This window comes from Geosmithia morbida (genome assembly GCF_012550715.1).
Source record: "Geosmithia morbida isolate 1262 chromosome Unknown scaffold_1, whole genome shotgun sequence".
Lineage (NCBI taxonomy): Eukaryota > Fungi > Ascomycota > Sordariomycetes > Hypocreales > Bionectriaceae > Geosmithia > Geosmithia morbida.
The window spans coordinates 1324229-1339262 of NW_023336188.1; the positions used below are offsets into that span (position 1 = coordinate 1324229).

The window sequence follows — 15034 nt, forward strand, 5'->3', positions numbered from 1 at the left end:
TCTCCGTGCAATTTGCGTTGGTCGTTGACGAATGAATAACGAGGGATGAGCCGCAATAGGTGAAGGTGGTCGTAAGAACAGTGACTGGTATCGGAGAAGAATGACATCAGGATGTCCGAAACCGACCCAATTCAGGAAAAGCAGCCTGGGAGATTCCTCGTTGCAGCAACACCTAAAGCATCATCAAACCATTTGACTCATGTTCGTATTACATCCATGAGCAGGTCTTGAGACTTTCCTCTGGAATATTGTGCAGACTGAAAGAACAAGGGCCTCATCACTAGCTGCCTTCGCGGCAATCGAAGCCTAACGGCGAACAATTCCGTCCTGGACACGGAGCATCACAGCCGTGACAAGCAGCAGCAGAAGAATACTGGGCGTGGAAAACGGCGAAGCCCTCGCAGACTGATAGGTTGCGAGCCGTGTCGAAAATCGAAACTTCGATGTGACCGCCATATGCCCTGCGGAACTATGCCGACGCCGAGAGATTGTCCACTGCTGCAAATATCATCGAGGTGCAGACGGCCACCCAGTACTTTACGTACACGGCGCCCATGAGGTTCCACGCCGTGCACGAGCAGGCCTTCCAGGGAGCGCTATAGCCGTCTTCACGCACAGTGGCAAGGCGGACGATATGGCGTAGCTCGGCCCTGCTCTTCGCCATGCTCTCCTCTTCCATGCAGGCCTTGGAGCTCAATTGACCCCGTGCTGATCCAATCAACCAGGAAAGTGGGAGATGCCTTTTTAACAATGGATTTGAGAGAGCATCGTGGGCGTAGGCAGTCGAAGCACAGTTGATGAGATCGTGCCATGACCCATAGTGACGAATGTTATGTAATGTCATTACTATTACTGCAAAATCATTATTATACCCCTTCCATGTTGATGACACCCAGAGTCGTATTGTACTCTCCTCACTTGAAACCCCACGGTGTCCCAATCACCCTCCCGGAAGCATCGAACCTGACGCCCTCCCCCTTGAGCAGTCCCCTCTTCTCGTCGAGCGTGATGCCCTCTCCGCTGCGGGGCCAAGCACCCTTGAACCCGCCCAGGTTTCCGCCCGTAGCCACGACGCGATGGCACGGGACCTGGGGGGCGAACGGGTTGCGACGCAGCGCGTTGCCCACGGCGCGCGGCGAGCTGCCCAGGTGCCGCGACAGGAGGGCGTAGGTGGTGAAGCGGCCGCGTGGGATGGCGCACAAGCTCGTCCAGACGCGCTTCTCAAAGGCGGTGCGGTCCGATGCGGCGATGCGGGCTATCTGCGACGAGGGGTCGTCACCGTTGCCGTCACCGCGTGCCTTTGATGCGGGTGGTCGTCGTGATGCTTGGGGTGGCTTGTATGCCGTCGGCTTGTCTGCCACGGTGGCGTTCATGGTGGGTGACTTTGTATCTTTCATCTTTAGTTTTATCTTTTTCTCCCTTCCCAGGTAAATCGGGAAAGATGATGTTGGAAGAAACCAAACGATCCTGGCCCAGAAGGAGATAGAATAAGTCTTTTTGTGGAATATGTTTCACATCTTGCGGTTTTGTAGCCACCATGAAGCTTGACGTGGTTGGTGCCGCGGCGGGATTCACGCGACATTTGCTCCATAGAGCAACACGTTAAACCCGCCAGGTCAGGTGACCTGCTGCTCGCGGAGCGAAAATGGCCTGATTATGCGGGACTTGATTAGAGTTGAGTGACGACGGATGGGGGACCGGGGAGAGATCTATAGACTATAAATAGAGCTTAATATAATAAAAGGGTTCACCCCTCCTGTATCTAATTGCCAGAGATGCTGTTACATGGGAATATATGCGCGAAGATGAGCTTCTTCTACAGTGTGTTGGCGGTAATATCGGCCCGGACTAATAGTCATGCACGCATCTACAGACTGCGCAGTACTTAGTAGGACTGGTAGCTGTAGAAATGTTTATTTGGGATAATAGTTCATCTTATTTGGACTGAAAGAGTCCAGGGTTGAGTAGCCAATGACAAAAGTAATGGCATGCTGAAAAGAAGAAAAAAGGAAGGGAAAAAAAAATGCGCGGTTTCTGTTCGCCGCGATAACTCCCAACGCCAGGTGATATGATGCTGTTACAAAACAAAAACAAAATTGTGTGTCTCGTCGCCAACAATTCCCCGTTGTTCCCCAGTTGATACAGTTTTCTTTCCCGTCTCTCCTCCCTGGCGAACGCTGATACAAGGTATAACCGAAAAGAATATAAAAGTGTTGAAGTAGTTGTAGGATGGCAGGACGGGCGTGAAATGTTGTTGATGACACAAGAAAGAATAAGAGAAGATACAGGGCTCTCTCGTTCTCTCTCAAAACTCGAGAATAGTTTCGTTTGATCGTGAAGCAAGTCGTCTATACCATGAATGACTCGCCGCAGCCGCATTCCTCCTCTGCGAAGTTCGTTAGCAACCCAGAACAGACACCGACGGATTTCTCGAGGGATGAACTCACTTATGTTTGGGTTCCTGAAGACGAAGCGCTGGTTAAGCTTATCCTCGGCCCAGTCCATCTCGCTGCCAATGATGCTGAAGAGCGCCTTACTGTCGATGAGCACCTTAACGCCGTCTTGCTCGACAGCCTCGTCAAAGGGGCCTGGCTTCTCGACATACTCGAGGTGGTACGCCAGCCCGCTGCACCCGCGGTTCCTCACGCCAACCTTGATGAGCTTGGGCTTGGGCTGGTCGAGGAGTGTGCGGAGCTGCTCGACGGCCGAAGAGGTGAGGGTCATGGCGGCCTTGCGCGGCCTCAGCTTGGGACGCTGGCGCTTCGACTTCTCCTTCTTCTCAATCGGTTTTTGGGCTTGGGCGGCGACCCTTTGCTCCTGCTCCTGTTCCTGTTCCTGCTCTTGCTGCTGCGGCTGAGCAGCAGGATATTCTGACAAGTGATGCTGCTTCTGGGCAGCCGGTGGCGGAGGTGGAGGAGAGAGTGCCGATGAAGGCGGTCGCGTCTCCTGGACTTTGGGTAGGGGCATGTCGGGTAACGAAATGGACGTCTCAGGGACGTTGCCGTTGCGAGAGCTAGTCGAGGTCGACGAGGCCGAGGGCTGGGAGGGTAGCGCATATGAGTGGTAGTAGTGGCTGGAAGGCGTTGTATTGATGTGGTTGTTGGTCGGGGTCGAGGGAAGAAGTGTCGTCGTCGTTGTCGTCGCTGCCAGCGTGGCGACAAAGAGGCGGCCACCTGTCGCACCTCGCCGCAGGGCCGCCCGGGCCACGAATCGGGAGCAAATCATTGCTGCGGGATCAGCGGAGGAAGGAGGACGGGCGAGGAGTTGTCGGGCTACAGCTAGCGTTCATCTGAAAAGAAGGGTTTTTCAGAAGAAGGGAATAATGCCTTGGTGTTGTTGATGATGTTGTTCGTTCTAGTCAAGCCTTCGAGGGGTGGAGAAAGTAGTAGCCGATTTGAAAGCAGCGCAAGTCTCTCTCTAACCTATGGATTGGATCAGTCATCAAAAACCGGTCCCTCACCGGTGGTTTGGGTCCTCATTTTCGCTTGTCATTGGTCAGTCAATGCTCATCGTGTATCCGCAGGGGGCAAGCACCCCAATGGCACTGCGTCACCGGTCCATCTGACCAATGAGAAACTTTCGAGCTCCCCATGACCGTCTGTACGTTGAGCCGAGCGAATAAGCGTGTATGAATTACTCACCTTGCCAGTGCTCCTTCTCGGTTACGTAATACATTTCCCTGCGGTTATTCCGCTCTCGCCCGACGGTCTTCCGAACGGCAAAGATCACGAGGTTGCCCCCCCTTTCGCTCCGTCTATTTTTCCATGTGACTCCCGCCAATTCCCGTCCCCTGTTCTCCCCCCCGTACTGTTCCGTCATCCTCAGGCCACTGTTTCTCGGTTGGGACAGAATACACGAGAAGCATCAGGTAGGATTCCGTAGGAATCATGCCAGGTCAGGCCATCATCAAGCCACGCAGGATTCTCCTTTGTTGCTTTTTATTACTCACAACTGATGATTCATAATTGTCCTTGACATAGTACGGTTCACGTCAATGCTGTTCCCCGGATCTTTTTGTATATGGCAGGACAGCTTCAAGGAAACCCCATATTCGAGGGTTTCGACAGTATGCAAATGTGATGAATGGTAGAAACTTGGATTTGCAACAGTATATCTTGCCTTCTGGGCTTATTTGCAAGCCAAAGGTTGCATGGACAGTTCGCATGTAGAAGAAACGAAAGAAACAAAGTTTTCCAACGTTGGGTCTCTTCTAGGCCTCCGCTCTCATCGGCCCCTCCCGATGGACAAGGGTCCCCGCGAGCGAGTTGCGGCGACAGCCGTGTAGGCCAATGCCCATTTTGGGACCTGTCAGACCACAATTACGAGCCAGGGTTATACCAGTGCGTCCAACAACACCCGTAACTCTGAACTCGGTAAACAGGCTTGGCCTAGAAGGCCTTTCCGTGTAAGTGTCAGCTGGCCTCAGATGTTCTCAATTGTCGTCAAGTCGTCTGGGGTGCATTCCTGACGTGGTTGTCGTCCCAGAATCACGCCACGAACATCCCAAGACTGCGCAGAGTCCCCTGGCCCAACTTACATGATGATTCCGGTTCGACACGATGGGAAGGCATCATGGCTCATGACCGGGACCGCTGCTGTATATAAATCTCTGGAGTTTTGCCTCACCAATGCTGTATCACCCCAGACATCAGTCACACCACATTCACACAACAACTACCACTACTACCACTTACACACACTCTTCTCTTTTCTTGGTTTCACCCATCAAGACAAGCAATCCACCACCACCACCACCACCACCACTATTACTACCACTACCACTACACTTCTAGTGTTACCACCCACTCAACCTTCGCCATGGTTGCCGCCTCCATCCAGCACTCTGCTCCCGCTGCTGTGGCCAGGGCCAGGGCAAGGTAAGATAACAACCACCTTTCTCTCTCTTCCACCACTCTTTTACCACGTCTTCCTTTACTAACACTCACTCCTTCTGTTAGCCCCAGGATCCTCCCTGTCGTCGCAACAGTTGCCTCCGTCGGTCTGGTAGCCAGCTACGTCTACTCCCAGCTCTCCTACGAGAAGAAGGTCATGGACAGCCGTTTCGCCCAGTACAACAATGCCCAGAGCGAGGCCAGCCGCCGCAAGACCTTTGAGAACTCCAACAGCGACCCCAGGACCAGTGCCTTTAACATTCTTGGTCACTAGTCAATGACTTGCAGACTTTTCATCAACCTTTGCATTATCAACCTGTCTTGCCTACGACATTGGGTCTTTCCTTTGTGTCGGAGTTCCGGTTGTTTCTTTTTTCCCTTCCTGTTTAGTGTCATTCATTTGATTCCTTTTCCATATTACCAGCTGGCACTACTGTATATAAGCCAGTCTGCAAGTTTCTGGTTAGTTACTAGATAATTGCAAAAGAACCAAAAAAAAAATTGAACCTCCCTTTTACAATGAAGCTTACTTTCCTCAGTATGTGACTTGTCTCTTGACACCTGCAGGGTCTGGTTTCTGGATCACTTGTCTTATGCACAGCCTTGTACAATTTCAGCCTTACACTTACACAGTTGTTTATTACTTAGAGTAGAAACGTTCAAAACGGCCAGATACCGTTTCTTTTCTTACTATCACAAACCTCCCCGTCCCCCTTATATGAAATTCTCTGCACCTCCATCCACACCACTTCCTAGGCCAACAACCAGCAGCGCAGGCGTAATAGTGGTAATGGTAAAATTCTCCGTTGCAGCAGCGTCGGGGAGCCCTGGGTTCGATTCCCAGATCACGCAGCAGCATAAGCTTGTCCTTTGCTCTCTTTCAAGCGTAATTGGTTTAGTGGTAAAATTCTCCGTTGCCATCCGAGCAACGTCGGGGAGCCCTGGGTTCGATTCCCAGATTACGCAGTTAATTATTTTTGCTTCGTCTGTCACGTATGCGAGTCGAGTATTTTTTTTTTTGCTGCTGCTGCCGCTGCTGTTACTGCTGTGGAAAGGCAAGTGAGGGAGGGCATGCGGCATGCTGACGAAGGGGGGACGCGAAACACATGTATCGTGATACATTAGACATATTATAGGGGATATCTTTAAATCTCGTCCTGCAGAAAACCATAAAAAAGAACAATCATCCAAAAATCCTCCTTTCCACTTTATCTTAGTGCACCTAGGCCTTGGCATCACCCTTAGGCTCAGCCGCTCCGATGACAACATCAGCAACCGTCTCATCGCTAAACTTGAGGTCCTCCTCGATTTCCACCGTGTCCCTGATGCGGAACCAGACAATCGGGAAGGCGGCAATGAGGCCCAAACCGAGGAGACCCCAGGTGATGCCAAACATCTCGGTGTAGTCCATCTTCTGGCTGTCCAGGGCCCACCAGGCGCAGGCTCCCGCACTCTGGATGCCCTTGTAGAAACCGGCGAGGTTGGCAGCCTTGCGTCCGGAGTTGGAGAGACAGCCCATGTACCTTTTTTTTTTTTTGCTCCGAGTCAGTAAATGGGATTCTAGCAGAGAAAGCCGAGGAAGAAAGGAGGGAGGGGAGAGAAACCATACCAATAAATGCTAGTCTGCCAGACGGCATCAAAGAACCCGTAGAAAAAGTAGAGGAACATGGGGCCGATGAACTTTTCACCACCGTCGGTCCAGTCAACGAGCTGGGTATTCTGGTACTCGGCAGTGCTAGCCTCCTTACGGGAAACCTGCTTACTCTCCCAGGCATACCCACCACCCCAGATGGCCATGGTGAAGATGAGGAGGACGACGAAGGAGACCTTGGCGCGGACGCTGCGACGCAGACGAGTAAAGTCGAGTGCGTAGCCCATGAGGATGGCGCCAAATATCTGAGCTAGCCAGTAGAGGAGGCCGTTGAGGGAGCGTGAGCGGATGTTGAAGTGAGTGGCGTTCAGACCATTGTTCTGGTAAGTATAGAAGATGTTGGAAGCGAAGAACATGGGGAACAGGAGGGTGATCCACGGGTCGTTCCAGAGCGTCTCCCAGAGGCCGAAAAACTCGGTGCGCCACGAGGCGTTCTTCATAAGAATAACCTTGGTGCCGTCCTCGCGAATGACCTTGTCGGCGTTGACGATGAACAGACCGAGGACGAGGCCGAGAACCATGAGGACGATGAAGGCGGCGTAGGTGCCGTCGCTGACAGGGCCAGAGGTCTTGTTGACGTTTTGGGCGAGGGGGATCTATGTTTATTTTGTCAGATGCTTTCACTCTCTCTCTCTCTCTCTCTCTCTCTCTAGTCACACACAATGCTACAGTTGCTAGTTGCGACGACGAGAACAGGAGGAAGAACCTACCAAGGATCCAATCACGGCACCCGTGTTGAAGATGATCCAAAACCACGAGATGTAGCGGCCCTTGAGGTTCTCGGTCGGGTAAGCCATCATGATGGCGCCCTGGGCGGTCCAGAGAAGGCCGGCAGAGATTCCGAGGAAAGCACCGGCAAAGACGACAAAGGGCAGACTCTGGATGTGCGAGTAGGCGAGAAAAGAGGAGGCGTACAGAGCATATCCGATACCTCCCATGGCGAGTGTGAGGCGCAGGCCAATGACGTTGGCGATGGTGCCCGAGAAGAAACCGACGACGGCAAAGACTCCGTACAGTGCCGTGTTGGCATAGGTCTGGGCGTCTGTGTCGACCTGGCCACCTCCTCCCAGGCCGCTGAGGGCGTTGAACATGCCGGGGCAGAGGAAGCAGACGATGGAGACCATGAGGAGCTGGATGGTAGGCGAGGCATACCACAGCTCGTGTCCAAACACACGGAAACCCTTGTAGATCCAGCCGGCGGGGCGGTCGACAAACTCACCCGTGTCGCTATCGCGGGTGACTGCCCGCGTGGTGGCCACCTCTGAGGGGGCAACCTTTTGTTCGTCGGACATGCTGTGCGGCCTCTTGTCTCTCTACCTCTCTCCTGTTGTGCTGTGTTGTCTGGTGTGTGTGCGTGTGTGTCTGTGCGCGCGTGTTTGTGCGCGCGTGTCCGGGGATGGGGGTTGAAGAGGAAGAGGAAAAAGGACGGAGAGGTTGGGTCGAGGAAGACTTTAAAAGCAAAAGAAGAGGCGGGTATGTGCGCCGGGTGGGTGTGGGACAATGGATTATTTGAATGACTTGAATCTCAACAAAGGAGCAGGGGTCTCATGTAGGAGGAGGAAGAGTACCCGGCCAAGACGGTGGTGTGCAGGACGGTAATAAAATACTCGGTAGTAGCAGTGACCTACTATGAGTACCAGTAATAGAGTACTCCAACAGTTCTGGCAGTGAGAAGTAACGGTACAAGTATAGATTACCTGCAGCGACAATACTAGACTCTGACCATGATCGATCAGGAGGATCGTAAGGTAGCAGCGCGTCTGTTCTGTGTCTGGCTATCTCTCGTATGTGGGTTGGGGAGGTAGTAGTGGCTCGATTTCTCTGCAGCGGGTTGGAAGCGTTACGTGACAATCAGAAGCGCGCGCAGAAACAACCGAAAAAGAGAGGGGAAGAGGGTAATTACGAGTAGAGGAGGGGGGACAAGATGAAGGGGAAGTGTGCGTGTATGTGTGTGTGTGTGTGTGTGTGTGTGTGTGTGTGTGTGTGTGTGTATCTGTGTATCTGTGTGAGAGCGTGAGAAGTGAGGATCAGGGGACAGAGGGAACGGTGGAGCCAAACCGGGTAGAGACGAGCTGGAGGCTGACGTGACAAAAAAGCAGCACACACAGACACTATCTATCGTATCCCAAGAGGTCGTGTAGGCAGCGTGGTAATACCTGTACGGTATAATACGGGGGGGGGCAGGACCCATGGACGCTAATAATAAATACATACGAACGCCTGATGCTCCCTGTATTCGAACCACTGCATAGCGCTGTAGGGGCGCTGTAGAGGAGTGAGAGCGGAATGGCTGGGGCCAAGGGGAAGTCGTACTCACCACCACTATTGACTACGAGGACTAACACTAACGATAGTCATGGTAGCATGTTGCAATGTTCATCATGACTATCTGACCCCCGTCCAATGATGCCCAGAAGCAACGTGTACTCCATGTGGCGCCGAGTAGCTGATAAGAACCCCCTCACTCACTACGAAGTTTTTGGTATGACAGTCGCCACAGTACGACAAGGATTAATACCACAAGTGTTCGTACGTAATCTACTCACAGAGTTCTCGAGGTAGCAGTCGCATCCCAGACATCACATGGCTACAACTTTCACGGCGTGGAACGGCACAGCAGTCATCAGCATCAATTGTCAATGATACGACAAATAAGAATGCACTGCAGAGTAGAGAAAGAAGGGAGGTATTATTACTAGTGATAGGGACTCTCCAGACCCCTCTGCGTCGGTCGCATTACCCCAGATCCCGATAGCAAAGGACCGAATGGCATGGGGGGGGTTTTACCCGTTTTGGAAGGGAGTGGAGACGGCGCGCTGTGTGTGTGTGCATTGATTATTTTGTCAATCTCTTTTTTTTTTTCTTTTTCTTTTTACTTTTGGGTGGTGCTACTTATTCGCACTTGCCGCTTTGTTTATCAATAGATTTCTTTCTTTCCCACTTGCGCCTTCTTTTTCTTCCAAAGTCCATCTAGTCACATGGTGGAACACGAGGAGCACCACCGTTTGGTATCTTTTTCGTTCCTTCAAGAAGAGAAAGAAAGAGGAGAGAGGAAAACCTCGCTCTTCCCTGTTCCCCCCTTGTCCTTCCCCATAACGTGTGCTCTACTGCTAGTAATGATATCTATTTCACCCGGACTAGTATGTATCAATACACGCACCAACCTCCCGTATCTACCAAGCCCGGCGACGACCCTTGCCAAGGCCCAAGACCAAGCAGACATACGCTCAACACTCAAATGTAACGTTTCCCCCCTACAACACGCGCACACACAAGCGCACGCACGCACACACACGCCAACAAGTTGCGTCTCTCTCTCTCCCCTAGTACCAATGATACGTCTCCCCCGCGTTTTCATTCCCTTCATTTCTCACCTTTTTCCCGTCTTGGTCGGTTTCCCGGCATCCCAACTGCATGCACGATACGTGTATGTATAGTGTATTACAACCCCATGTTACATCCAGTAATCTGTACTCTCAGTCTGGTATAGTACGGCGTAGCAGTCGACCCAACACAGAGGACGATCTGTTCATCGCTCATGAAACCTTTTCCTCTTCTCTCTCCCACCCTTCTCCTTTCTTTCTCATCCCTGGCCATGGTCACTCCCGTACTCGTATGTATCCGTTCCTTCTCATGAAACAGTATGACTACGACTTCCAAGTCTTTCCTTCCTCTCCCGTCGTCCATTCTCCACTTTCTTGCTCTTTTCCCTTGCTACGGGATCTTGACACAGATTGCTTAGTAGTAGTAGTAGTAGTAGTAGTAGTAGTAGTAAAAGAAAAAGTGTAGCCATCATGCAAGTAATACAATCAGACACTTATCCCAAATCATGCTGCAATCGATTCCTCCAATCAGTCATTTAAACTGGTATAAAGATATAAAAAACATCGCTCTTGGTAGCAGCTAACACAAGATGGATACCGTATATGCACATCATGCGGACCTTGACAGCAAACTCGAGTATGAACCTTTTTGACTCTCTACACACATCTCCTAGACATCAAGTGGACATGGTAACAACCCAAGTACGATTTTCTCTCTTCACACTCCTTTATGGACATCGTGGGCATGACAGCAAGTGAGCAAGTGAAGCATCATTCTTGCTGTATCTCTGACCGAGTACTCCTTAGACATGTGGAATGATAACTCTTTACTCGTTGACACGTGAGCATAGTAACTCGGTATGAATCTTTTGTACAGATATATCATGATATACATCTCCGATACTCCCTTCTAACCATTTTGTATTCCCCCCTTCGTCGTCCCATCCAAGATACCCAATGAAACAAAGACCAAAAAAAAAACCAGACAGCTTATAAGCCCGACAAATAAATAAAAAGCACCCATTTGCTCCAACCCGCCTCCCTTTCTTTTCCAAATCCCCGCACAAAAAAGTTTCCCAATGCCATGATATGAAAATCCACAATCAGAATATAAGAGGAAAACGCCAAACCCATCAAACATGAAGAGAGAAGAAAAGGAACCCCATCAAATGTCAAGACGAAAAAGAAAGGCATCCGCCTCATGCCACAGCAAGTGACAATATAAAGAAGAAATACAAAAAAACCAGAAAAGACCCTTGAGAGAGCTTCTTCTCTTGTTACCCAAAACATGACAATAATAATAGTAATAATAACTGCTCAACAGAAGGCGCAAAAGAATGGAATGAGTATAAAACAAAAGTCCGGACCGGACTTGTTTCCGTGTGGTGTGCCGTGTGCACGTCTTTCGTATACAGGAGGCCGTGTGAGAGGGGGGGTATCAACAATGAATCAATATGCAAAACGAGCGTGTATGTGTCAAACAGACAGTAAAAAGACGTGAATGGGGGGAACAAAAGATGCCAAGAATAAATAAAGGATAGGGGGGAGGAGATGCCTTAGATCTGAGCAGGTGTGCTGCCACCTCGATCACGGGACATCCAGCCAAACAAGTCACCACGCGATGAGGCAGTGGTAGGTGTGGGTGGAGGGGCCGTGGCCGTAGAGGGAGTCATGGCCGACGTCTCGCGCGGCTCCAGGAGCAGACTCTTGCGGTAGTACGTCACCTGGACGTTGGACTGGTCGCCCTCGCGGACACGGTTGATCTGCGCAGACAGCCACTCTTGCATGTCGGGGAGTTCCTGCAGGCGGTAGGGGATCTGGAAGCGCTGCAGCTCGCCAATAATCTTGGCCGTGCGCGTGTGCTTGTCAAAGTTGACGACGGTGAGGCCGCTGGCCCGCTTGTTCTCCGTCTCGCTGCCGTGCGACGTCATCTGTTTGGTGGGCGGGTTGCCAATGTCCACAAACGTCAGGTCCGTCAGGTACATACCCAGGAAGGGAAGGCAGGGCGGCACGTGGTCGTGCAGGCGTGTGCGCAGGACCTTGTTGTTCTGCGACGGTTCCACCAGTTTCTGCAGCGTCCGGAGCATCTCTTTGCGCCTCGACGACACAATGTCCCACGTCTTGCGGAGACGGCTGATGGTGCTGCTGTTGAGACTGCAGATGATGGCCATCAGTCCGTCGTAGTTGTGCAGCTCGAGGCAGTGGTTGGCCACCTTGATCCACTGCTTAATGACGGCCGCGCGCTTCTTCAGCTCCGGGTGCTGCAGGATCGTATCCGCCACCAGGTTCGAGATGTCCGTCGATAGCGAGGACATGGCCTTGACGTTTGGGGCCTCAGCTCCGCCATTCTTCATCCACTGGGACGAGAGCAGCTCCTCGGGCAGGATCGACGAGAAGATGCCCATCTGCTTGAGCGTCAGCTGGCGCGCAAGCTCTAGCGGGTCAAAGTCCAGCAGCGACGGGCTCGCGCTCCCGACCTTGAAGGCGTTCAGGTGGTTCTGCGCGCTCTTGGACACGACGGGAGACGGGATCGGCGTGTCTGTCTGCGCAACGGCCGTGTTGGCCCTGCCCATGGCCGACACCAGCCGGGGTACCAGCAGTCCGGCCCCAGACACGCGCTGCACAAGCTCCACGAGACGGCGTCCCGCGGTCGGCAGCACGGTCGTCAGCCTGCCCTCGGCAAAGGGCATGATGATGCGGAGGGCGTCGCGGTCCGTCCGCTCCCTCCAGTGCGTCTCGAGCCAGACCTTGAAGGCATTGTACACGCGTAGGCGTACGGGACTGGCGACGTGCGGGCTCTCACCGACATACTCGAACCTGTCAATCAGGCACTCGGCCAGCTTGGTCGGCGGGCAGAATAGGCGGAAGGTGAGGTAGAAGGTCGACACGAACATGGCGTCGGGGGCGGCCTCGTGGGTCGTCAGGCGCTCCACCAGGGCCGGCAGCGAGCCGCCAATAACCTGGCCCTCGCGGTTGAACATGAGCTCGTGAGCATATGTCCTCTCGAGGAGTCTCGACTCGAGGTCGTCCACCTCCTCGGTGTGCATCGAGCTGCCAGCAGCGCTGAGTTCCGAAATGGAAGGCTGCGGGCGGGGGACGAGGGTGTGGTCGGGCGTCGTAGCCCGGGTGGATGTCTGGGATACCATGCTCGCCTCCGAGTCGCGGCTGAGGTAGGTGGCGCTGCTGCCCGCGCTCGAAGCAAACATGTTATCCAACTGTGCCGGGTGCTGGTGGTACTCGTTGTCAGGGTGAGCGCTGTCCACGGGGCTGGGCTGGGCCGGGGGCAGGAGCGTCGTCGTCAGCTTGGGCAGCGTGAGCTCCGGTCGCGGGGCCGGGGTGGCCTTGGCTTCATCGCGCGACTCGGGCCGCGAGGGAGGCGGCGAGGGGTTCGCGCGAGGTGTCGGCTCCGAAGACGCTTCCTCCATGGTGGGCAGCTTGGGTAGGGGCTTGTCGATGGACAGACCCTTGGCATGCCTCGGGCCGGGTGTGACGGAGCCTGACCTGCCGGTCGACTCATTTGTGGTGGCGGTCGAGTCCGACAGGCCAGCGCTGGACTGCTTCCTCTGCCTCAGCTGCGATGCCGAGTCCAGGACGCTCAGGTCAATGTCCAGACCAGCGTCGCTGATGGCCACCTCAAAGTCGCCGGCGCGCTCGACACCAGCACGGGCCTTGGCGACGCAGTCACCCGAGGCCCTGACGCAGCCGGTGGCGGACATGAGCAGCATGTTGTTGTCCTGGGGCATGATCAGGTCATCCTCGGCGTGGGCATGGACGAGGGCGTCGCGTGCGGCGAAGACCAGGTCGTGAATGTGCTCAAGCATGGCGGTCCTAGCCTGGGTCAGCGCCGTGTTGCTCGTGTTTCCGTGCGCGCAGACGGCGTCAATCACAGCCAGCAGATGGCCGCCCGTGGTGGCACACTGCTTGATGGCTGAGGCGAGCTCGGGAACGGACTGAGACTGCTGCAGACGGCCGATGAAAGAGCCGACCTGCGACAGGAAGGCGTCGTGGCTGCGGTTGAGTCGCTCGGAGATGAGATCCTGAGGTCGGGTGCAGGACGAGGGGCCAGCCAGCGAAACGCGGTGGGACATGCTGGAGTGACGGTTGGCCTGGCTCATGCTGCGATGCGGAATCTGTGAAGGAGGCTCCATAGGAGAGGCGCTTCTATCTTGGGAGGCCTCGGAGGTGCCGTTGGCGGGCTTCTCGGGGGCAGCAGCAGCAGCAGTCTCCTCTTCGGTCGGGGCGACGAATGATTCCTCCTCGGTGACAGTGTCCATGACGGTGACGGCGGGCGGGGCGCGCATCCTCCTGTCCTCATCGAGGGTGTCGACGAAGCGCACGCCCTTGATGACGATCCGGAAGGCCTTGAGGATCATCTCGTCTACAATGTCGTTGACGTCCTCGGGGGGGTCGAGGGTGCCACGCTGGCTCTCCTGCATGCGCTTGGCCGTCTTGACGAGCGACGACAGCTCTGACATGAGAGACTTGCGACTCCTCCGTACAAATTCACTCCGCTGCACAATAGGCGACTCCCTATTCAGGCAGTTTGCGTGCTGCAGAAGGAAGCGTACACCAGCGATGATGCCCTTCATGAACTCCTGGTTACCAAACAACTCCTGGTCATTGACCGAAGAGCTCCTCAGCAGATCCCAAAAGTTGAGCAGGGCATGCAGCAGACTCCTCAGCTCCTCGGGCTCGTAGGCGTCGCAGTAGTTTGTGGGTAGCCAGCCACGGGCGCCGGTGGCCAGGAGAGTGCCGTCGGCCCAGCCATTGGTGTGTATCGAGTGGACGAGGATGACGTCGCCCTCGTTCAGAGGTAGTGTGACGCTGCAGTCGGACATGGCGTAGGTGGGGCTGAAGGGGTAGAATGCACGAAGGAAATTGTGGAAGATGGGAGGGCTGACAGTCTGCATCTGTAGCTGGAACTGGTCGTCGACGTCCATATTTTCTTGGTGGAAGTCATGAGGGGTAGCTGGGGGCGTCATTTCGGACGCCAGAGCGTTGTAGCACTGATTGTGTTGTTGTTGTTGTTGTTGTTGCTGATGTTGTGTCTGTTCTTGTTGCTGTTGTTGATGGTGGCTCTGTGCCTCGCCAAAGACGTCGAGACGAGTCTTACCAAGGTCCAGAGGAGCCACCTGGAATCGGGCTGCCATTGACTGGCTACTCAGCAT

General features: G+C 53.9%; 6 protein-coding genes across 6 annotated transcripts; 1 reads left to right on the forward strand and 5 right to left on the reverse strand.

The window, feature by feature from the left end:
• Positions 1–280: 280 nt before the first annotated feature.
• GMORB2_1156 (uncharacterized protein) lies at positions 281–664 on the reverse strand (the record flags this gene model as incomplete). Its single annotated transcript, XM_035463138.1, has 2 exons — positions 281–469; positions 542–664. 2 exons carry the CDS (start codon positions 662–664, stop codon positions 281–283), a joined length of 312 nt encoding a protein of 103 aa, XP_035324562.1.
• Positions 665–914: 250 nt separating this feature from the next.
• Positions 915–1373, reverse strand: GMORB2_1157 (methylated-DNA-[protein]-cysteine S-methyltransferase; the record flags this gene model as incomplete). The annotated part of the gene is made up of 1 exon (XM_035463139.1): positions 915–1373. One exon carries the CDS (start codon positions 1371–1373, stop codon positions 915–917), a length of 459 nt encoding a protein of 152 aa, XP_035324563.1.
• A 975-nt stretch (positions 1374–2348) lies between these two features.
• GMORB2_1158 (iron-sulfur cluster assembly 1) lies at positions 2349–3225 on the reverse strand (the record flags this gene model as incomplete). Its single annotated transcript, XM_035463140.1, has 2 exons — positions 2349–2386; positions 2448–3225. The coding sequence occupies 2 exons, from the start codon at positions 3223–3225 to the stop codon at positions 2349–2351; spliced, it is 816 nt and encodes a 271-aa protein (XP_035324564.1).
• A 1593-nt stretch (positions 3226–4818) lies between these two features.
• On the forward strand, positions 4819–5166 carry GMORB2_1159 (uncharacterized protein; the record flags this gene model as incomplete). Its single annotated transcript, XM_035463141.1, has 2 exons — positions 4819–4877; positions 4959–5166. The coding sequence occupies 2 exons, from the start codon at positions 4819–4821 to the stop codon at positions 5164–5166; spliced, it is 267 nt and encodes an 88-aa protein (XP_035324565.1).
• Positions 5167–6114: 948 nt separating this feature from the next.
• GMORB2_1160 (Ion channel regulatory protein UNC-93) lies at positions 6115–7802 on the reverse strand (the record flags this gene model as incomplete). Its single annotated transcript, XM_035463142.1, has 3 exons — positions 6115–6415; positions 6502–7139; positions 7254–7802. Coding segments are annotated over 3 exons (1488 nt in total), but the record flags the coding sequence as incomplete, so codon positions are not given.
• A 3620-nt stretch (positions 7803–11422) lies between these two features.
• GMORB2_1161 (RasGEF) lies at positions 11423–15034 on the reverse strand (the record flags this gene model as incomplete). The annotated part of the gene is made up of 1 exon (XM_035463143.1): positions 11423–15034. One exon carries the CDS (start codon positions 15032–15034, stop codon positions 11423–11425), a length of 3612 nt encoding a protein of 1203 aa, XP_035324567.1.